Source organism: Lontra canadensis, unplaced genomic scaffold (genome assembly GCF_010015895.1).
Source record: "Lontra canadensis isolate GAN:19392208 unplaced genomic scaffold, GSC_riverotter_1.0 scaffold120, whole genome shotgun sequence".
Classification (NCBI taxonomy): domain Eukaryota; kingdom Metazoa; phylum Chordata; class Mammalia; order Carnivora; family Mustelidae; genus Lontra; species Lontra canadensis.
Genome location: NW_022631114.1, coordinates 2,671,914 through 2,694,737, shown reverse-complemented (window position 1 = coordinate 2,694,737; position 22,824 = coordinate 2,671,914). Strand labels below are relative to the sequence as shown.

The window sequence follows — 22,824 nt, the reverse complement described above, 5'->3', positions numbered from 1 at the left end:
TCACAAAGGTCTTGAGGCCCCTGGGATGGAGCACGTGATCTCCTTCAGCACCTGGCACGCACCAGCTGGTACCTAGCAGGGCCTCGGTGCGTACCTGGCAAAACGGTGACTTGACTTCCTGGGGCATAATGAACCCAAGCCAGGCGATCCCACCAGCCAAAGGGGCACTTGTTCTGCCAGTATTGATTTGCAGGCACAATTATATGTGTAAATGCATTTTCACTGTTCTGCCTTAGGACCCAATTTTTGAAAATTAGATTTTAAATGTCCCATCCTCCTCGCTTACATCTCATGCTTCTAGACATTTAGCGCATAATTTAAAATGAAAGGCATAGAAAATTGGACTCATTTAGTTTACTCTACTTGAAATCCATGTTAGGCTATTTTTAAATTCTCATGGATCTTGTGCTCTTTAGGGTGTGTTTGAGGGGGAAGAAGGGAGGGAAGGTGGGAGGGAGGGGGACAGGGAGGGAGGAAGGGAGGAAGGAAGAAGGGTGTTTGTTGTAAGCTGTTAGAAATGCCCCATGTTATTATTGTACTTTGTTTTAATACACTCAGTTTTCACATTAGCATTACCCCAAATACAATTTCCAAAGTCAAAGACAGAAAATGAGATTCCGCTGCAGCATTTGCCGCACTACGTTCCCAACTGCAGCGAGGGCCAGCTTGCGCTGTGAGTCACAGTGGGGAGTTTCGGCATTCTTTCTTCTGCTTTCCAGCCAACACATTCCCCTGTCTCCGCCATGCCCACCGCAGACAGCGGGTGGGAGCTGATCAAGATGCTGGCATCAGCAGTGGGTGCAGACCTCCTGACTTACATACCCTGCACTCTCCTAGGCACCCATGAGAACAGGTGGGCTTAGTGCGCCCTTCACCAATAGTCCCAAACCCCCATTCTCACATCCGGAGTTGGCACACAAACTGCTCTCACGTTTTCCGATATCAAGCTGCTCTGCACCCCTAGGGTGGGAGTTGGAGATGCCTTGCAGGGGGCTGGCGCTGAGCGTTCCCACTGAACTTGAACCTATAAGGCACCAGCGACCCCTTATGCCTCCTACCGCATGCTCCTACCGCATGGCCATGGCTGGCCTTCCCCTTCCCCAGAGATGCCAGAATGCCCACTGCCCATGCCCATGGCCGGGGTGTTTCCCCGTGTGTCATTCTGTGCTTTATGAAGCCGCAGTGAGACTCAGCAGCAGCGCCTGGTACGTGAAATCAGACACACATTGTAACAGAGCTAACAGATAATCTAACAGACTCATAGAGGACCCCCGTGGGGTGGGGCGGGGCGGGGGCATTCTCCTGAAACTTGTGGGCGGGACAGAAAAATAAAAACAGAAAAAACCACCACCAGCACCACCACCATCACCACCACCACCAGGGAAATGAACCCATAAATAAAATAAGCACCAGATGTTGTAAGGCCTGTGAAGGCAACAATCAAGGATCAGAGAGAAAATAATCAGGGCAGGAGGCACCCTTTAAGGGTTAGCATGGAAGCTGGAGCTGAAGGACCAGAAAGCCACCTCGTCCGGCCGGGGAGCAGGGCAGGGGCACCAGGGCAGGGGCACCAGGTAGAGGGTGGGCAAAGAGCCTGGTGTGGAGGGGACGAGGCCAGGCCAGGGTGCCAGGGGTGAGGTGTGGATGGGGAGATGGGGGACCGACCCTGTCGCACCTGCCGGACTGGCGGAGAGGTTTCAGTTTGGTTCCAAGGGTGAAGGGAAGCCAACGCAGGATGTTAAGCAAGGTTTTCTGGCCTTTCTCTGGGAGAAGGTGGCTGTAGAGAGGTTGGGAATCACAGGCCCCATCCCTGAGCGAGGGCCCAGCTGAGGGGCCGGCGAAGACGGTACTAAGGGTTTCCACTGAGTTCTGCAGCCAGTCTCCTCTGCGAAGTGGAAGTAGAAAAATACAATGGCCAGGTGTGCCAAACCTCTGTTCAGGGCATCACGGCGGACCCCCAGAAGGGCAGCCAGAGTGGGCACTCTTGGCCCTACTACCCCCGTGATGAGCACCCCGCCTCACATTCCTGATGCCTCTCCTGGCACGGGCTGCCCCGGGAGCCTCTTCCTGCACACGGCTGCCTGGGCTGTGGAAGAGCAAGGATTCTGTTCCCTCGTGGCTGCTTTGATAAGGCTGGAATTCAGCTCTTTCATAATGCCGTGTTCATTGCTGATAAGGCTTGTCTCTTTCTTTTCCCTTGTCTGTTATAGAATTAGCGGCACTTGTTGGTGAGAGCAGGCACGTCTCTAATACCCGTGGGGCTGGGGCAGAGGTACAGCATGCGGCATAGATACCATGTGTCTGAATATTAAGAGTCATAAATCTAGCAGGTCGATGGCTGAATGTAGCAGGTTCTGTTGCCCAAAGTTGAGGTGTTCAAGTATAGGTCTTATTATTATTCAGGAATGGTAAGGCCAGCAGAGCAGGAGACGACTGCCCTTGGAAAGAGTTGGTAGCTCACAGGTCCCGGGGTTGGGGGGATGTGCCACACCATGAGGGCCATGCAGGAAAGTGCCGGGCTGTCAGGAGGTAGAGGGATCAAGCAGAAAATGTGGGCAAGGGAGCAGGAAGAGGTGTGGCAGGTGTGCACGCTGAGAACTGGCTGGTTTGAATAATTTCAGGGTTCTGGGGCATAGGCCACCTCTAGTTGTCTGGTACCTGGCCGTGGGTGAGAAGGGCGGGGGGATCACGGCTCAGAGGGAAAGCTGGGTGAAGGAGGTGGGCTCTGGGTCGGTTGGTTTTCATAGGAAAGTCTTACTCTCAGGTGAGGTGTTGACTATCTCTAGGAACTGGCTAGCCCTGGGAGGGGCAGTCAGTCCTAGGATCAGCAAGGGTCATAACGTACAGAATTGTTGAACCACTGTGTTGTATACCTGAAACTTATATAACAGTGCATGTCAACTGTACTTCCATTAAAAAATTAATTAATCAATCAATTAAATACACAAGTCGCCACAAACACAAAAAATAAAAAAGAAAGTAAAAACATGATTCATACACTTGGCAAATTTAAGTTCTTAATGGTTGGAGACTAGGTTCGGATTGAGAATTCTTGGATCCCTCGGAGTCTGTGCCAGGATCTTCTGCAGAGCGGTTGGCTATGGCCCCTAGCCCCCCTCAAGGGCGACCTCCCTTCTTTGCCATCTCCGTCATCCCTCATTGTAAGTGCCCCACATACAAGCCTATGGACGTCCCAGCTGGCATGTCCAACCTCTGTCCACCACTTAGCACTGAGGCTTGAATCATTCAGATTATATATTGTGTAGTTTGTCCCGCCTGGAGCATGTTTGTCCTGATGAAGCCGGTATGCAAACTATTCATAATTTTTCCTCTGTTAGTTTTTTCAACATCCTGGCTCGGTGACCCGTGCCTGCATGGGCCATGTGTGGAAGTAAAGGGAGGCACACTGGTTTACATTTGGCCTCTTGAGGACTTGGTCCACAAGCAGCAGGTGCCTGGTCCTGAGTGGTCTGGTCATGGGGCCACATGGGGGTGACAGCGAGTGCCTGGATGTAGGCACTGCATGCATGTGTATGTGCGTGCGTTTGTTGGGGGGTTGTCAGTAGGAGGAAGGAACCTCATAGCCAGCTGAACTCATGCATTTGTGAAATTGTCCCCAAATGGAAAATTGTTCCCATCTGATTAGGTGCCTCAGTGTGACTCATCTGGCCTTTCCCCCCACTTCTGTACAAGGCTTGAGAAAATACACCAATGAGAGAACTATAGGTAGGATCATAGAGCTTTCCATTCACAGGTATTTTGTCTTCTTGGGGACGTCTTATTGCTATGCTGGCCTCTACTTGCTCCTTTCAGTGCACGGTGTGGGGGAGGCTGGGGATGTTGTGAGCTGGGTCTTCTGAGCTGAGTGTGCTGTTCTCCTGCCTTGGAGGAAGGTCATGTCTCCTGCCTTGGAGGGAGATCATGTCTACTACCTCGGAGGGAGGTCATGTATCCTGTCTCGGAAGGAGGTCATGTCTCCTGCTTGGTAAAGGCATGCCCTTTGTTTGGAGGTGGCTGTTAAATGAATTTTATTTGGGGGATAAAGAAAAAGGCCAGTTCACTTTTGGACATTGTCATAGCCTATAAGAGGTCGGGATGGTCTGTGTAGTCCCCACGTAACCCAGCTTCATCGGGGATTGGTGGTGTTCAAGCGCCCACCAAGTAGCTTGAGGAGCATGGCTGAGCAGGAGGTTGATGCCTCTTTGTTGCAAGATGCCTGGTTGAGGACTTGGTGTCTAAAGGCAGGAGTTTTGCAACCTTCTGTCTTTATTTCATTCCTCATTGTACCTCCCCCTCTAGTCTTCCCTGTGCTTTGTTTTGTTTGTAATAGAAGTTGAAGCGTGTCCGTGGATTCATTTCCTTCTCAGTTCACAGGTCCTCTTCTCCAGGGAGCCCCCACGGCCATGCCTCTCCCCTCAGCCTGGGTTGCATTTATGTCTCTCCTGCACCCTCCAGCTAGTCATTCTTTGATGACCGCAGGCACTTGGCACCCTGATCTTCCGTTCTGATTTCCATCTCCTTATCGGGGTGTCAATCCCTTGGGAACAGAAACCATGTGGTCTTCCTTGAAGCTTCCCTGGTGGCTGGCACAGTTCCTGGCCTAGAGCTGGTGTCACAGGACATACCGGGCACCTTCCCCGAGCCCAGGATTGCGCTAGGCGCTAAGGGTTCAAAGAAGATAGAACTTGAGCAGAGAGGATCAGCCATGTCCCACGTGAACTTGATGGCTATGAACTTGATGGCTATGAACTTGATGGCTATAGGAAGGTCTGAAGGGTCTGCAGATGCCCAGAAGAGGTGAGAGCACCATGGGAAGAGGGGACGTATGGCAAGAAAGCAGGGTCTTGTAGCCCAGACAGCATCTTAGTGGGTAGGAGGGCAGAGAACATTTCGGGAGGATATTCCAGGCAGAGGAAACATCAGAGCAGAGGCACGAGTGTCAGGAGTCAGAAGAGGAGCTGTGTTGGCTCAAATCACCACCGCAGAGGTGGGAGTGGGGGTGGGAGGGCAGCGGGATGCTGGGCCCAGGGGCTCGGAAGCTGCCTCTTCTCTGTGAACTTGTCTCAGCTTCGTCCTCACACGGGGACCGAACTGTGGCTACAGGCCACTCCCAGCCATTTTTCAGCGCTGGCACTTAGAGGGAAGGTCCCTCTTAGTTCGTGCGTGTTTGAAAACTCTGGAGCGAGGAGCCAACTGGCGCCTACGACTGTCTCCTCCATCCGGGAAAGTCTCAGCCAAGAAGACGGTGCTAGGCTGTGCTAGCCAAGGGCTGGGAGGAGGGTGATTAGCACCTCCAGTGGAAGGGTGTTGGGCAGAGAGTCCCTCTGCTGGAGGTGGTGGACAGGGGTCGCTCTCCCATAGGACTGAGAAGCAGAATAGCTGGTGATGTTAAAATCTTCCCCTCTGTATCCCCAGCACCACCCTGCCGAGGTCTGCTAGTGCGGGGAGCAGGCCGGAACCGGGCTGCCTGCTTAGTTGCTTCCCCAGACGGCTCTGAGGGGACATCCAACATGGAGAGCTGGGGTTCCGACGACCTTTGGACGGTTCCCCTTCCTTGCCCCGGGGGACATTCAGAGCTGTCCCGCCAGCATTCCAGGATGTCTCTTCCAAGGGCAAGAACTCAGGTCAGACCTTGGGTGCTCTGTGTCCGACAGAGAGATGTCAGTTTCAAACCATTAACAGTTAAGGGAAAAGGGACTCCCTTCCTTCTGTGAAATGTACTGCGCCTTCAGTGAAATTCATCGGTTACGTTTCCTGACAATTGCGCAGCGGGATTATGTATTTGAGAACACGTCGACTTTGTCATAAAACTGAACTGGGGCTCCCCTCAACCTTAGTCTCCGTACCCTCAAAAAGGATTTAGGGAGTTACTGTAAATGCGATAAGGCGCCCACATGCGGGCATCATGCTGATACCCCGTGAGCTCATTTTCCTTCACTTACGAAGATCAAATGTGGATGTGGGCTTTTTTTTCTTTTTAAACACATATTGTGTAACAAAATAGTATTCCACTTTAAAAAACAAGCCCCACGTTCAGTTCCTTGTTCTGTCAATAAGAAGAGAAGTAAATCCCGTGCACACCCATGTGTGTCTGCATGTGCTGTACATGTTGGAGGGGAATAAAGAGGTAAAGAATAAAAGTGCGTGTTCTCAAATGGACAGTACGAGGCAATGTAAGTTAAGTAGATATTTTAAGCAGTTTTTAAAATGTTGTAAATGGATCTCCAGGTCACCTCTCTTTCAGTTATTATTATTATTTTTTAAGATTTATTTATTTTAGAGAGAAAGAGCACATAAGCAGGGGGAGAGGTGGAGAGAGTGGGAGACAGTAGACTTCTCTCTGAGCAGGGAGCTGATGCTGGGCTTGCTCTCACAACGCTGAGCCCATGACCTGAGCTGAGACCGTGACCTGAGGCAAAACCGAGAGAGTCTGATACTCAACTGACTGAGCCACCAAGGCGCCCCTCAAGTGTTTCAGTTACACGCACTGGCAGGTAAGAAGGTAGACCTGAGCCGGCTGCTGTCTGCAGGGAGAGCTGGGGAAGGCACTTGCCTTTCCATTGGTGGAAACATTTGGCTGGCGAGGACACGTGTCGGGACTGTGGTGTGAGGCTGCTCCGGACTGATAGCGTCCCAACCTATCTTTTTTCCCAACCTGCTTTCCATACCACGCGTGCTCGGTTTTTCTTCTAGTCATTGGATTGTGCTGATTAGGCCGTGTGCGTCAAGGGCACCGGGAGAGTGCATGTTGGAGCAGGTCTGAACCGGGAAGGTGAGAATTACTGTATCAGATGATACCCAATTAACTCATGACAAGCACAGCAGGTGAAATTGGAACTCGGGCTTTATCATTTATGGACTGGAATCTCTCACTGTATAGGAAACATTTTTAAACCTAGTGGCGTTTTCCTCCTCCTTTCTCCTTCCTTCCCACCTGCCCACCATCTCTACCCATCCACTCAGGTGTGGCTTCTACAGACACGAGGATCAAGACGGACAAGGCCCTGAGATGTGCTCTGGGTTTAAGAGCAGTGGGGCAGGGCTTCCTGGGGCAGCCACGCGGCACCACGTGGGACAGCCGTGGCCGCACACCAGCACTCGGGGCAAAACAGCGCAAGCGAAGCATAAACCTAGTTCAGAATAATTAGTTTTACTTTCTTTGCGGACGACGGAGTCATGACAGTGCTCCAGTTCTGAAAAAGCCTTTCAGCCCTCTGACCTTTGGGTGCCTCTGCTGCTGTGAGGTCATTACAACACAGCATTCTTACTCGGATCCCCCGAAGAGGACACCTGGATGTCCAGTTCCAGGTGTGGCTGTGACAGCTCAGAGCCGGGGCTTTGGGACCGGCCCATGTCCTGCAGGCACCCTGCCTTCCTTTGCTGTGGGATCCCGGCCCACATCGACTAATCTTAATGTAAGCTGAGGGGGGAAAAATGATTCAGAAATTACTGAGAGGGTAAAATAATATGACATTAAATGCCCGATTTTCAGAAACATGAATCTTACTTTATGTGCAACTGCTGTTTTGGATTACCCGTGCCTCCTCGGGCTTTAGCCAGCGTGGAAAATCCTTTAAGACGGCTACTCCATTCACTTCCTCAGGAAGTCCATTTTCAAGCCCCTCGAGCTGGGCAGAGGCTCTTCTGCGACCATCCCAGAAGAGACTCCTGCTTTAAGTTCCGATCACGGAACTCCGCTCGTTGCTTTTATTCATCACACGTTTATGTGACCGTTTTCTGTCCCCAAACCCGGTGTTTTCCAGGCTAAGGGCCGCGTCTGACTCCTGTCTGCAGCCCCGGTGCTCAACACGCAATCAGGCACGTGGTAGGCATTTAAGAGACGCGAGATGGATGTACGAATGAGAAGCAGGCACCCCTGAAGAGAATTCTGCTCTCTGGTACCGTTTATTAATTCTGTCAGATCTGTATCTGGCCATTTGTCTTCTCTCTGCATATGTCTTATCGACGTCAGAGGGAAAGAGAGAGAGAAATTAGCAACGCCACACTGAATGTTGGCCCCCCAACAGCATGCAAAACCATTGCTAGTTTAGTGATGGTGTGTTTCTTTGGTTCCAGCCCTAGGGAATGGACAATGGCCAGTCTAAAGCCCCGCACAGATTGTCTCCAGCTTAACTCAGGATCCCCACTTGGGATTCTATTCAAATGACTACCACGCATAGTGGTAACAGGAAATGATGTAAATAAACCAACGTATACATGCGGGTAAAAATCTGTAAAACTACATGAAGCTAGTGTCTTATCATTAGGAGGGAACCAACATGAATATGAGCCTCAGAGAATTATTAATCATCTTCTCGTGCAACCTGCTATGAAATCACCTTGGCCCTATACCCTTTACACACACACACACACAAACACACACATGTATGTGTATTACACAATGGTAATTTATTTTAGCAGCACTTTTCCCTACAATTTACGTACAATGGAGTTTCCATTTGTTAATGGCGCTGTTCTTTGCAATTGTCCATGCTCTTTGCAACTCTGACTTTTTACAGAAGTCTTTGGTCTCTCCTTAATTTACTCTCTCTGTGAACTCCAGATTCATGTTATTGGTGGCTAAAATTTCACATGCATTTATTCAATGTGCACTTCCTGAACCCCTGGGCTATTGAAATGGAAGTCATGGATTCCATAACAATGGGCTCTGGGATGATCTCTCACTGGCTTTGTGACTTTGGTCTTTGCTGCCCCTCTGTGTCATCCAGGCAAAATGAAGATAACAAAAGAGCGGCTTCATGGGCATTACCATTGTTTAGCATTTAGAACAAGGTGATTAGAACAGTTCCTGACACACAGGAAGGGATCAAGGAAATGTCCTTGATATCATTAACTTGGTATCAGGTTTTCTCATAGTGAATTTCCGATGTGACAGGTTCACTATGGTATCAGCAGAGACTCATGGCTGGTATTTCCCTCTTGTCCTCTGGTAAAAAAGTTGACTTGTGTAGTGCATTGTCTCGTGGATTCCACTATCTTTCAAGGTCTTAGACAATACCTGTCCATCACACATATCAAGACAAGCAAATCACAAGTTCATTTTCCTGTGTTGTTGACTTCCCTGGGTCTTTTTTAGCTCAGTATTAACTACTTCATCCCCATGCATGGTTTAATGACTCAAATAAACAGAAATTCTTTCATTCCCTGCAGTAGAAAAATAATACTTTGGATGTTCGAAAATTTCTCAGAATTCTGCAATTTCTCCTGTGTCTTTCACATCTTCCTTTGGGAGGATTTTACTAATGGGAGTTAATTGGGTCGAAATTGATCCTTGAACAAAGATCTTTGAAAGCCGATAACTTGTTTTTGTAAAGTGAGGCCAAGCCCTATGTTACTAGAATTATTATGTTACTGGAACATTCCAAGAAAACGGCCTGTGTTAGACAAAATATGTGATTAATGCTAGACTGATGGGGTCCCTTTGGCGTCCATTGTGGAATCTGAGGTGGTACCGTAATGACCCCATGATGTTGTCCTTATCGATAGAAGATGCTGGGGCTGAATCTCTTTGTAGCCACTGCTTCATCCAATCTAACTGCAACTCTGCGTGGGTGTGGCTCATTTCCTGTATGATTATCATGACAAGTATTCCTTTTTATTTGTCCTTTTATGACACAAACAAAGGATATAATGCACTAAAACCTAGTCAGCCCTGTTTCCCACTCAATGTTCTTATACCTCCCTTGTTTATGCTGAAAAGGGTATTGATGGGTAAATTGGTCGTGTTTTTTCATCAGGCACATTGGGCCTTTTGTGGATTATCAGTTATCATGAAGATTTATGGCAAATGTTGCCGGGCGCTCCAAGGAGACATCAAAGTTAGAGGGTGGCCCCACAGCTCTCTCTGTAACCCTCGAAGCCATGTGTCTTAGATTTAAATAGTGCCTGGCGCGAAGTAGGGCCCGGGTTAAATTCCTGTAACTTTGATTTGTGTTTGCACCTCGCACTCTCCTCAATGTTTTCACAGATTTACTGCATTTAATTATCAATCAGTTTTTGCTTAATTAGATTCACGAAGTTAATTATATGAATTCCATTCTGATAATATTGCCCGACTCTGGATGTCAGATTCCCTTAGCAAATGGAGAGGAGAGGAGGCGTTTCTGCATTTTCCCAGTCAGGAGGCCGGCCGACCTGGAGTAATCAGCTTTCTTCAGCAACGTTTGCAGTTCTTGGAAGCTTGCCTCAGTGCCAATACCGTTCTCTTGGTGTCCTCTCTAACATCAGGTTAGGAAAGGAACGAGCAGAGGGACGATGAGGAAGGACGAAAAGATGAGCTCTTCCCGGTGCATCTCCTTCTCTAGAGAGAGGGAGGTGAGTGGGGGCAGAGGGAAAGGGAGAATCTTAAGCAGTCTCCATGCCCAGTGCGGAGCCTGATGTGGGGCTCGATCTCCTAACCCCGAGATCATGACCTGAGCTGAAATCAAGAGTCAGATGCTCCACCAGCCGAACCACTCAGGCGTCCCCGCTTGGGCATATTATTTAGGAAGATGAAAACGTAAATTCCCTGTCTACAGCCCCGGCCTCTCTAGAAGGTTGTGAGTCAACCTAGTTCATAGGCGTGAAAGGCAGTTTAGGCTGCCTGGCTGGGGGACGGGTCAGGATCTAGGGAAGGCGGGATTTCAAGTGCAGTGTCCGTGTCAGATGGCAGCCTCTAGGTGAGCGGAAAAGCACAGGAAGCTGCCTGGATGCCCCTGTGCGGCGCCAAGCGTGTCACTACCCAGAGCCTCGGATGCTTAGATGAGACAAGTGTGTAGTGATTTCTGAGCAAAATCATTAATATGGAATCTATCTGGATTACTTTTAAACATACGGATATGGTTTTCGTCCTCAAGGGAGGTGCAGTGCATTTTTGTCCTTTGGATGAAAGATGCCATCGTGATAGAATTATAGGGACGTATGATCGCCATGGGTTGCTTCTGTTACCCCAGCTCCCTGAAAGACACATCGTGTCTCCTCGTTCCACACGCCAGTGTCTTCCAACTGCCCCTCTGCACTCAGACCTCTTCTTGATTCACGTGCCCAGCTTTGTCCTGGACATCCCCCTGGGGCGGCTCATAAACTCCAGGTTGTCAGATTTCAAACTTGAACACTTTGGAAGCTTCTCAACTGCTTTTATTTTTTTCCAGTTTTTGGAGGTATAATCGATGAATGAAATTGTAAGGTATTTAAAGTCTACAACGTGACAATTTGATACATGAGTGCGTTGTGAAAGAGCTACGTCCCCATCCATCACACATCCATCACCACACACGTTTGCCTTTTTTTTTTTTTTTTTTTTTTGGTGAGAATATTGAAGTTCTACTCATCTTAGCAAATTCCAGTCTAAGACTGAACGCTTGCTCGTCTCCCCAGACTGGTTTCACGTGCATTCTTCCCATCCCCGTTGATGGCAACTCTGTTTTCTGGTGGCTCAGGGCAAAGCCCTTGTAGTCATTCTTTCTGGGTCTCTTTCTCACACGCCTGAATTCAATCCATCAGGAACCCCTGCAGTCCCTATCTTTAAAGTAGATCTAGGGGCTCCTGGGTGGCTCAGTGGGTTAAGCCTCTGCCTTCGGCTCAGGTCATGATCTCAGGGTCCTGGGATCAAGCCCTGCATCAGGCTCTCTGCTCAGCGGTGAGCCTGCTTCCCCCTCTCTGCCTGCCTCTCTGCCTACTTGTCATCTCTCTCTCTGTTAAATAAATAAATAAAATCTTTAAAAAATAAATAATAAAAATAGATCTAAAATCTGCCTCCTGTCCCCCACTCCTGTGACACCGTGGTCTCAGTCCCCACTACCTCGTCCTGGAGGATGGCTCTAACCTTCCTGCTTCTCTTTACGTCTCTCATATCTTCCTAGAGTCCAGTCCAACAGAGCAACCGTGACCCAGTTTGTCGCCTTTTTTCTCCAGTGTTTTCTCGTTTCTCTCGGAGCACTCAAAACCCTGGCGTGGCTTTCCAGGAACTACATCTATGTAACAAATCATCCCCAAACCCAGTGACTTACAGCTGTTTGTCATGTGTGCCCATTCTGTGAATCAGGCATTTAGGTCCAGAGAAGCCAAGATGGCTTGTCTCTGTTTCCTGACGTCTGGGCCCCTTGGACTCTGTGGTTCACACCATCTGAAGGCTTGCTCACCCCCATATCTGTCTGTTGGCTGAGAGCTGCACCTGGGACTTTGGCCAGAACATCTCTCCATGGTTTCTCCCTGTGGCTGGGGCTTCCTCTAACACGGAGGCTGGGTTCCCAGTAGAAACAGCCAGGCAGAAGCTGGACCCCAGCCTCAGAAATTAAAAAGCATCCTTCCCATCATTCTCTACTGGTTGTAATATCATAGCCTGTTTACATTCAAGAGGAAGGAAATAGAATTCTCTGCTTGACGGGGAATGGCCAAGTTCTGGAATAGCGTGTGGGACCCAGAATATTACTGTGGCCGAGTTTTGGAAATACAGTTTGCCACATGGCCTGCATGATGGGGGCTGGGCTGTTTCTCTGCCTCATCTCTTTCCCCAGAGAACGTCTCCTCCAGATGTTGCTGGAGTAGTCAGGTGTGCTGCTGCCCTAGGACCTTTAGACTGCTTGGTCCTTCTACCTGCCCTGCTCTTCCCAGGAAGGCTGCTCTGTGCTCTCCCGCCCCCCTCCCTCTTCATGCTTTTACTCAGATGTTACCTTCCCAATGATGCCCGACCCCTCTGCAGCCCCATTCTGATCCCCTTCTCTTGCTTTGTAGCACTTACAACCTCCTGGTACTCTATGGGACATAAAATTCGTTACTACCTGTCCCTACCAGAATGAAGCTTTACAAAGGCAGGCATCTTTATTGCTTCTGTTTACAGGTTTATCCCAAGGGCTTATCATGGTGTGCGGCATACAAAAGTATATTCTGGGTGTGAAACAGGGCACTTCTGGTTGGGACATTCTGAATGTGTAGTCCTTGCTCCAGATAAACCAGGGAACAGGTCTCAGCGGCATAGAGCCATGTCCCCACGCTCCCCAGGCTAGCGCAGTACACAACGCACTGTAGGTGCTGAAAATACACATTTGGAGAAAAAAAAGTAGCGCAACTTCACTTGTAAAGGAGGCTGACCCAAGTCAACTAGATTAAGGGACCCACTTAAAGAGTTGCTTTCACTGGGTACATTTCTGTTTTTATCTGTTACGAACTGATGAACCAGAACTTCTGTTTTAATTTCTGCATCCATATTTGGTTTCTTTATGAGGAATTTCAAGGTCCTTTTTCCAGTTCCAACTATACTGCCGTGTCCCTTACCCTAACAAGCACATGGTGACAAAACAGGGTCCTGAGGGCCCCCTCGGCAGAGGCTCAGGGCAGTGACTCAAACAGCATGGATTTTGCTCCCCACACACCCCAATGTCAATGCATGAATTGCCTCTGGGAATAGAGGTCAGAATAAAAACACTAATAAACTCCACGGTGGTGATAATAGTGGTCAGGGTAGAAATGGCAGCAACATCGCTAATTACAGCCACTGTCTGATAGGGACTGCTCTGATGCCACCTGCTCTCCTGGGCACTTCATCGTCCCCTCTCAGTCAGTGATCACCTTGAGAGGATGGCATTTTCTTTCTCCAGAGGAGGAAACAGAGGCTATCAGGACTTGTTCAGAATGCACCAAATCTCTCTCTCACTCTTTAACATAAAAATATTTATAGAGTAAAACAGCATGAGTTCCCTCTCTTATTCCCTCTGTTTAAAAAAAAGTGACAATGTCAAATCAGCATTTTGATTTTTTTTAAAAGATTTTATTTATTTATTCATGTGAGACAGAGAGAGAGAGAGAGAGGCAGAGGGAGAAGCAGGCTCCTCGCCGATCCTGGGATCACGATCTGAGCCTAAGGCAGATGCTTAACCGACTGAGCCACCCAGGCACCCAACATTTTGATTTTTTTTTTAACCTATTAAGAGGGAAAAAAATTAACATTTTCTTCATGTACAAAAGACCAAATGTCTTTTTATGAGTAAAGGGCCTCTTTGATCCACGGGGTCCACCACAAATCATCAATTCCTCCACCTCCGGTGATTATGAGGCTCTGAGTTAATCGCTAGGGGCTACGGACCTCCCAGCTTTGGAAACTGAGTCACTGAAGTCAACTGAACTCAAGTCCTGTCGGGATCCCGTTTCCATGTGGGTCTCAGTGGAAGGGTCTGCAGTTTCCTGCTCCTGTACTGGTGAGCTTCTGGTTCATCCCTAGGATGAGAGCTGCTTCCCACTTGGATCTTTTTTTTTCATCCTCTGCCACCAAGCTCTTGGCTACCAGATGGGAAAGATGAAAGGCACAGAGAGCAGCGGCGTCCACGCCCAACATCCAGCGAGCTTCCTTGGGAAGCACAGTGCCCAGATGGAGGCGCTGGGGGGCCTCACAGCATTTCCAGCACCTTCCTCCAGGCAGCCCCCACCCTGCCCCGCCCCGTGAACTCGCCTGCTTTCCATACCAGGGAGGTGATCATTACTACTGGTCCGACTGCGATCCTTAGGTGTTTGGCTTGTAGTGGAGCACTCCTGGGTTTTGTTCTGTCTTTGCATCAACTTTGGATTTTTGTTTTTGCAGAAATGAGTGTGAAGGAGAGTGCTCTGAAGTACATGGAGATGCTCGAGGATAAGCTGCGTAGGTAAGGATCAGAATGTCTTCGTGACCGACGCCGCTGTGTGCCCGGGTTCTTGACTGGAACAGAATTTAGCAAACGCAATGAGAAAGGCTAGCCAGTTTCTGTAATAAGTGAACAAAGAAAAACACACAAAAAGGAGTCCTTTGAATTCCGTGACAGGACTCATGCAGGTGCCATATAAACACCCTCCCTCTCCCCAACCCGATTCTTTTCTCCTCTTTATAGAAGGTAATAGGTGACGATGTTGAGAAGTGTCTGGGCGAGATCACAAGTTAGTTTTCACGTTCCATAAGACGAATCTTCTTTGCCATTTTAAATTCCAAATTCGTGCTTTGGTCTGTTTTTTCCTTTTTTCTTTTTCAAACTCTGAAGTGGGTCTTACGGATTTTGACCCAGCTTATATGTGTTTTGGAACAATATAAAAAAATTGCACATCTTAGGTTCTGTTTTGAATCCCAAATCAAAACCAGCGTGAAAATTCGCGGTTGCCTTTTTTTTTTTAAACCCAATTAGGAATTCAGATTGGAGAAACATTACGGATGTTGTAGCATGTCAAGATGTTTCTCATTTTTGTGGATGTGTGCTCATGAAAATAAATCCCAGCCACCAGGATCTGTTCCTAATTAAGGAAACAAGTATGAGAATGTAATGCGTACTTTCTTCCCTGGGAGTCATTTAGCTTTATGGACTGTTTTTGCTACTCTTCTGGAATTGTTAAATAACAATTTAACTAGGCTATGCCTTCAACCTTTATGGGCTCAGATGATGCCATTGGCTAAAATGCTTGTCCTTTAAGAGATGCGGAGATGGGATGCTCTGCTGAGTTCTGCTCTGCGGGGTAGGGAAGGTACTGTGGGATTTGTTCTAAAGCTTGCAAAGCAAGTTCTTCCAACCATTCACTGCCTATTTCCCTGCCTCCGGCACCGTAGACATGGAGAGGAACCATGAGAAAGGTGGACCGTAGATAGTGTGGGGTAAGGAGGGCATGCAGGAAGGAGCATCCTCCAAAGAATGTTCCCTCTCCTTCAAAAGTAGGACACTCATCTGGGTCAGGTGCTCTGCTCTGAGTCCGTCCTCCCCTTCTCCCATGGGTGCTCAGGCAGGTTTCCGCATCTCCCTGTTGACCTTATCCAGCTAACATTTTTAGCCACGAGCACCGCGCACACCACATGTTCCACTGGGATGCTGGTCGGCAGGTCGGCAGGTCGGAGGTGAAGGAACTTGGGCATCGGTGGAAAGACACCCCTTGAGAACGAGGCTCTACAGCTTATCCCGCTACCTGACTTCCAGTAAACATTCTCTGTCTGCCTCCTTAGCAGTAAAGTTGAAGGACAGGTACCCGCCCCCTGGAGTCGGTGTGGATTTTAATAAGCAGCAGAGATAAATCCGCTACCTAGTGGGCAGTCAGCAAACATTTGTTCCCTTCGCTTCCTGCTGCTTCTGGTCTTCGATCTCCTCTTCATCAAACGGAGTGAACAGTCCTGCCCAGGACTCATTCATTTCCCTCCACGCCAGCCCCTCCTGCTGGGTATCCAGCCCAGACAACGGTCCATCACCTGCTTAGACGGGCCCTTGCACCTGGCTGCCTGGGTGGCACATAGGCGCCCCTCCCCCAGCCCTTGCCTCCTGCTCTTGGTCACCGAGTCCTGCCAGGCTGGCTTCTTGGGTGCCCTCGAGCCCTCCCACCTGCCCCTGCTCCTGTGGGTCTGTCTTCTCTCTCGCTGAACCACCGTAAGAGCAGATTTTTATGTTTTTCTGTCTTGTGTTGCCCTTCCCACTCCACTCTCCAGGTGGTCTTGAGTGAGCATGTTCAAGTACAAATTTGGTCATCGCCGTCGTCCTAAGGATAAAGCCCAAACATCTTACCTTGGCTCCTTGCACTCTTCCACGTGGCCTCTGTGTGTCTGTCAGTGTCACCTGTCATCACCCTGCCACCCTCCTACTCACTTGTACGGATTCTTGTGTGTTTCCCAAGGCCACTGTGTGTTTTCTCCTGTGGAGAGACTAGTGGAGACAGGGGAATGGTCAAGGGTTGTTATCCAGGGAAGTATCCAGGTGAGCCATGGAAAAATACTGACAGTAGGTCATGTTGACCTGGAAAGATGGCGGTTTCCTGCAGCTCAACCCAATATTTAGGGATTTGGAGTCACTTCAGGAGGGTCAGATGCTCTCGCCGGAGCCTGGCCTGTGTCCTTCCGGTGGCACACTCCCTCTCACCGTTCCCCTTGCATGTGCCCCAGTGGCTGCTGCCAGCTCCGCCCCCAATGGCCCCACATCTGTCTCTGTCTTTTCACCCTTCACGCTTTTGCTGCGCCCTCTTCGGAGCCTCCCATGACTCCCCAAGACTGAGAAATGTGCTTGCCCTGAATTCTTTTCACTTTCAAAATGTGGAACGAGCGATACTGGTCATGTCTGTCTTGTTGAGCATGTATCCTCTGTGATTTGATGGTACAGAGCAGTGTAAGGGCAGCCAACAAATGATGAGTTCATGGTTGAGTGAACACAGCTAATCCATAGCCCCCCACTCCAGTCCCTTCTTGCATCATCTTCTGCCTCCCTCCCTGCCCTTCTGGTCACGTGGCTGCTTGAATCGCATGCACTCATCACTCAGGGTCCGCCAACAGCCTCAAATGACCAGAGTGGCGGCTGACCCATCCTACAGCCGACCTCCTGAGGACCCTTTCCTTTGCTGTTTGAAGCTGTAAGAGATCTGGTGCAGATGTGCTTGAACTGGTGTGGTTAGAAACACTGGGATTGGAGGGAAGGCAGTAGGCTGTAGGCAGAGTTGCAGACAGAGGCTAGGCGAGCCTTAAGGTGTGTGCAGGGAGCTCTACCGCTGCCTCAGAGCAGGAGGCCAGATTGGATGCCATGGGAAGGGTGGGAATGGTCAGCGCCCCCCCACCCCGCCACCCACGATGGAACCGTCCTCCCCACCAGCCCAGGGAGCAAGGGTCATATGATGCCATCACAGTCCCAGTTCTAACATGAGAACCAACATCTTAAAACACAAACCCTGTTTTTTGCACCGAAGAGTTTGCATCATGCTGGGGCTCAGTGAATAATGCGGGATATAGACCAGAGGAAGGCGAGAGGCCGGTGGAAGTCTTTGTTGCTTACTTGCCTATGGCCTCTCTTGGTCTTCCGGGGATTTCAAAAGGAAGTGTCTGAGAACTGAAAAGAATGTTCGTTTCCCCCTTTGAGTGTACAGAGGACACAATTTATGATCTGTGCTTTAGCGAGATTTGGATCGCGCCAGTCGTGGTTTGAGAGACAAATCTAAGGGACAGCAATATTTTTGTTACTATCTCAGCAACACTGAGACAGGCTGGTGGTCTCAACGTCCCACTCTCCATCAAGAAAGCCAAGCGAATTAGGAATTAGGAAGCAAGCATCTGATCCCATTAGCAGTTCACGGTGATACCAGCATGGGACAAAACGAAGCAGGCAACAGGGGCTTTTAGTCTATATTTAAACAAAGATTTGCCTTTTAATGGTCTGAGTTCAATTAAAAAAAAAAGGAGAAAAGAAATTCTCTTCTGAGTTTGAATGTTTATAAAAATTCACAAAGTTTTTTTTCAAAACTTGTTTTTTGATCATGGCTTTATTTGCTATCAAACGATGTTAAAGCTGGAAAACAGTGAAGGCGCTTAAATCACTATGTTGTTTTACACGCTTGGGATACCTAGTCAGTCGAGTGTAATTGTCAACAGATAAATAGTAAAATCATGTATCTGTAAATTACACTCATAAACTCCATTTCATTTAACACACATGAGAATAATATATAGACATATATATAAATATACACGTACATGTACACACACACATATATAAACACACAAATTTGCAATAGAAAAATAAATACATTTCTTAGTTTTTCTATTTATTTTGAAAATTCTCTTTTAGCAACAATGCATTGACTGGAAGTCTATGAATCAGAGGGGAGTCACATTCTCTCCTTTAATATCTAACCTTCCTATTAGGGGATGACGTAGTACTAGGGAGAATATGGCTGACCATTTCTCTATGTCAGTGAAAGGCAGACATTAACATGCAAATACACCTTGTTCTCCAGAAGAAAATGAACTGAGTAAAAAAAAAATAATAATAATAGTCTGAGTTATAAGTCGGATAATGTATGTCCCTGTTTCTCCTCCTGCAGACAAGACACTACTTGAGCATTTTTCCTTGCTCAGTTTTTTCCAGGATGTTCCTCCTTCCTTCTCTTCGCTGGACGGGCAGGAGAGTGGCTGCCCCCAGTATCACAGGGCCAGGCCCAGTCCCTTGCGGCTTTCCTCTCCGTTCCCACGGCCACCGCCTCCGACTTGGGAGCCCTCCCTCCCCAGCCCCAGGGTGCACCTTTCTCCTCGAGGCTCAGCACAATACCCCTTCTCTATAAAGCTTATGGCCTTCTCCCGCTTCCTTCTTGGCACACACAGTGGGAGTGACTTAGGACAATTTGTTGCAATGATTTCTGTCTGATTCTATTTGACTGTGAGGTCCTGGAGAATGGCTTCCATGCAGTACATGGTTTGTATTCCAAGGGGCTGGTACGCTGTGTGGCATGTGGTAAACATCCAGGAAAATTACAGTTACTGCAGGAATGAGTGGCTGAATAACAATTGTATCTTGATACTTTATTTTCAACTATCAGATGCAAAAAGTTAAGGCAGCCTAAGGAGGTACAATGCCCCAGAAATCCTTTTGTCTTGCCATCAGATCTTAATGGTATATACCAGAATAGAACAACAACAACAGATCTACTCTCAAAGAGCTTTCCTCACTTTTTCTTGCTCCCTCAGGGTTATTGTCTCCAGAGGTTGAGAGTTAAGGGTGCTATTTTGGGCTGGATGCTTTTCCCTTATGGCCAAATCTTGCTTTAATTTCCTTTGTCTCCATTATTACATCTTCTCTGTTAGCTGTCTTACCCGAAGACTCAAAAGAAATATTCAAAAGTTGTATAGATGGGTTGCATCTTTTACTGACCATATGTTCTCTCTCTAAGCTTTGTGCTGGAGAAAGTCACTGTTGTCCAATGGCAAACCTGTGTCCTGGCTGGTGTACACCAAGCCCTCTGCCCTATGGCTACGGCGCAGTGGTTCCATTTAATCTCGTGGAATCTCTCGTATGCATGACTAATGGGAAACTGTCTCTTTCTTCTAGCCTCCTCGGGTTCTCTTGCTACTTTTTTTTTTTTTTTTTTTCCCTGCAGTTGACTATGAAAGCTCTGTCAGTGTGGTTCCGGGGATCATAGGTTACTTTTGTTTCCTCGTGCTCTTCCGTGTTTTTTCTTAAATGCTCCCCCCGTCCCCTCGGAGTATGTATCATACTTTTTGTAATCAGAAAACAGAAAAACCATTGAAATTTGTTTTGAATTTAGAAATCTTTAGATACGTCTTGGAAGGCTTTCTTAGTTTTAGAAAGGACTGTCCGACACACACCGGTTTCATCTGAAATGTACTTTGAAATTTAGAGACTGGTATTTTGCACAAGATGATCTACTTCTTTTAAAAAAAAATTAGTGATTAGTTTCTACTTATCTTGAATATTCCATATGGATGGCTTGATGGGAAGTGGTGGCTGGGAGGACTCAATCTGCTAACAAAAAGCCAGAGGTGACTGGCAGAGGTGAGCAGGGTGGGAGAAGTCCTATTGGTTTCCTACCTGGACCCCTGACTACCTCTCAGCTTGCTTGTGTGGATGGCTCTGGTTTCACGTCAGAAGTCAGGAGAAGCTGAGAGTCAGACAGCGAGCTGGACTTGGGAGTACCCATCTGGCAAAATGGTATCGACCTTCTGTGGAAGGCAGCGTGCGGAAGACGCTCTCAGGCGTGCCTCAGAGACCAAGGTCTGTTCCCCCACCCACGGCTGCCAGAGCCTGTCTGTCATAGCCAAGGGTAAGAGCTGATGACTGACCGACTGCCCACAATCCAACGAGGATGGGAATCCCACTTGAAGACGGGGCCCTTGTTTCTACCCACTGCACACACGAGCGTCCACTCGGGTGTGGGAAGCACGTTTTAGAATTCGATTTTATGTTTTCATTTTACCTACTTAACTTGTCCTTGAACGCAGTCTTGTCCTTGAGCTGTTTTATATGTACGTAGTGCAATGTGTATACAAATTCTGAAACAAATACTGTAGTGCCTGCTCGTGCTTGCATTATATGAAGTATCAGAGACAGGGCCCCAAATAATATTCCTCTACTTTTTTTCTTTTTATTTTTATTTTAATTTATTTTATTTTATTTTTTTTTTCAGTGTTCCAAGATTCATTGTTTATGCACCACACCCAGTGCTCCATGCAACACATGCCCTCCTTAATACCCACCACCAGGCTCACCCATCCCCCCACTCCCAGAGGTCACACTGGGCAGACGTCCACCCCCTCCATCCACAAAGGAAAAAGGGAGTTAATTCTACAAGAAAAGGGGTCAGCACTGAGGCTTCCCAGAGACAGTGAAAGCAGGGCATGGAGACTGAGAAGGAAGGGTTAGAATATGCAGAAAAGCGGGAATCTAAAATGTGGTGGCAGTGAGTGGGGACTTCAGGCGAGAATTCCTGATCCTGATTCAGGTGCCTGGCCCTTAGCGGTAGAAGAGCTAAAAGCCCAAGAGTCTGCTTATCCTAGGGGTGTGTTCCAAACCCCACGGAGCGACGCTAGCTCTCACGGGAGGCATGGCGGTGGGGCGCCCTGAACAATGAATGGAATTCTTTGAGATCCCACATAGAATGCCCTTTATGCCAAATTATGCAAGGTAATTTTGAAGTTCCTGTGCACCTGGGACAATCCATTCTCAACCATATTGAACTTATTTCAAAAGCTGTAAAGGGAAATGAGTGTAAGAAATGGCAGCTGAACCCCCTCCCCCATCTCGGTCCAAAGGAAAGGAAAGCAGGCCCCACGTGGACACCGCCATTTGTTTTTTTCATACTTTCTCATTCTGTGGCTGACATACACCTTCCTGCTCTCTTTCCTAACGGGCGCACGTCAGAGGAGGTCTCCATGGACCTCACTTCCTCACGGCGAGCTCGGTGCCTTTCTCCTTGCTTCTACACACGGCCTTGACCCCTTTCTGCCTTGCCTCTGCTGTCTCAGAATGACGGAGATTCTCAGCTTCTTCCCTCCCCCTCCCCTGATTAGGTGTGACCCTCCTGCATCCACCTCCATTCCTCGTTGGGGGCTGTGAGTATCAGCTTGGTCTCTCGTTAGCAGGAGACTTTTCATCCCTGCCTGATGAACAGGCTCTCTGCTGGGTTGACCCGTGTCTGTCCTTTCTGATTTTCTTGGTGTAGATGTGGCCCACAGCAGTTTCTCCCTTTTCTGGCTCCTCTCTTGTCTTCTGGCTTTCTCCTGCCTGCTCTTGGATCACACTGCCTGGGGACAGGAGTTTTCCTTTTAACTGTGTGTGTCCTGCCTTCTCACCTCCATGGCCTCTCAGGAAACACTCAGGACTTTGCCCATCAGTTGATACATTTGTAGCAAGCTCACATTTCCCTTCCAAGAACACATAAATGGGTCCTACACACCTACACAGCTGACTCTTGAACAACACAGGTTTGAACTGTGCAAGTTCATTTATATGCAGATTTTTTAAAAAGATTTTATTTATTTATTTGTCAGAGAGAGTGAGCACAGACAGAGTGGCAGGCAGAGGCAGAGGGAGAAGCAGGCCCCCTGCTGAGCAGGGAGCCCGATGTGGGACTCGATCCCAGGACGCTGGGATCATGACCCGAGCCGAAGGCAGCCGCTCAACCAACTGAGCCACCCAGGCGTCCCTACGTGGATTTTTAAAAAATAAATCCAGTAGAGTACTGTAAATCTATTTTATCTTCCTTATGATTTTCTTTTTAAAAATACTTTATTTATTTATTTGTCAGAGAGATAGAGAAAGAGCATAAGTAGACAGAATGGCCCACAGAGGGAGAGGGAGAAGCAGGCTCTCTGCTGAGCAGGGAGCACGATGTGGGACTCAGTCCCAGGACCCTGCGATCACGACCTGAGCTGAAGGCAGCTGCTTCACCGGCTGAGCCATGCAGGCGTCCCTCCTTAAGATTTTCTTAGTGCTGTTTCCCCCCTCCAATGTGGGGCTTAAACTCACATCCCTGAGATCAAGACCTGAGCTGGAATCCAGAGTCCAATGTTTAACCGACTGAGCCACCCAGGCACCCCTTAAAGGTAGTTTTTCTGAGAAT

The 22,824-nt window shown here is 48.4% G+C and overlaps 1 protein-coding gene across 1 annotated transcript in view; it reads left to right on the top strand.

The window, feature by feature from the left end:
- The window catches only part of DISC1 (DISC1 scaffold protein), a 300,758-nt gene that overhangs the window by 208,627 nt on the left and 69,307 nt on the right, over positions 1-22,824 (top strand). The window contains exon 10 of the mRNA XM_032841136.1: positions 14,573-14,633. Coding sequence (XP_032697027.1) covers positions 14,573-14,633 — 61 coding nt within the window. The remainder of the gene's footprint in view (positions 1-14,572; positions 14,634-22,824) is intronic.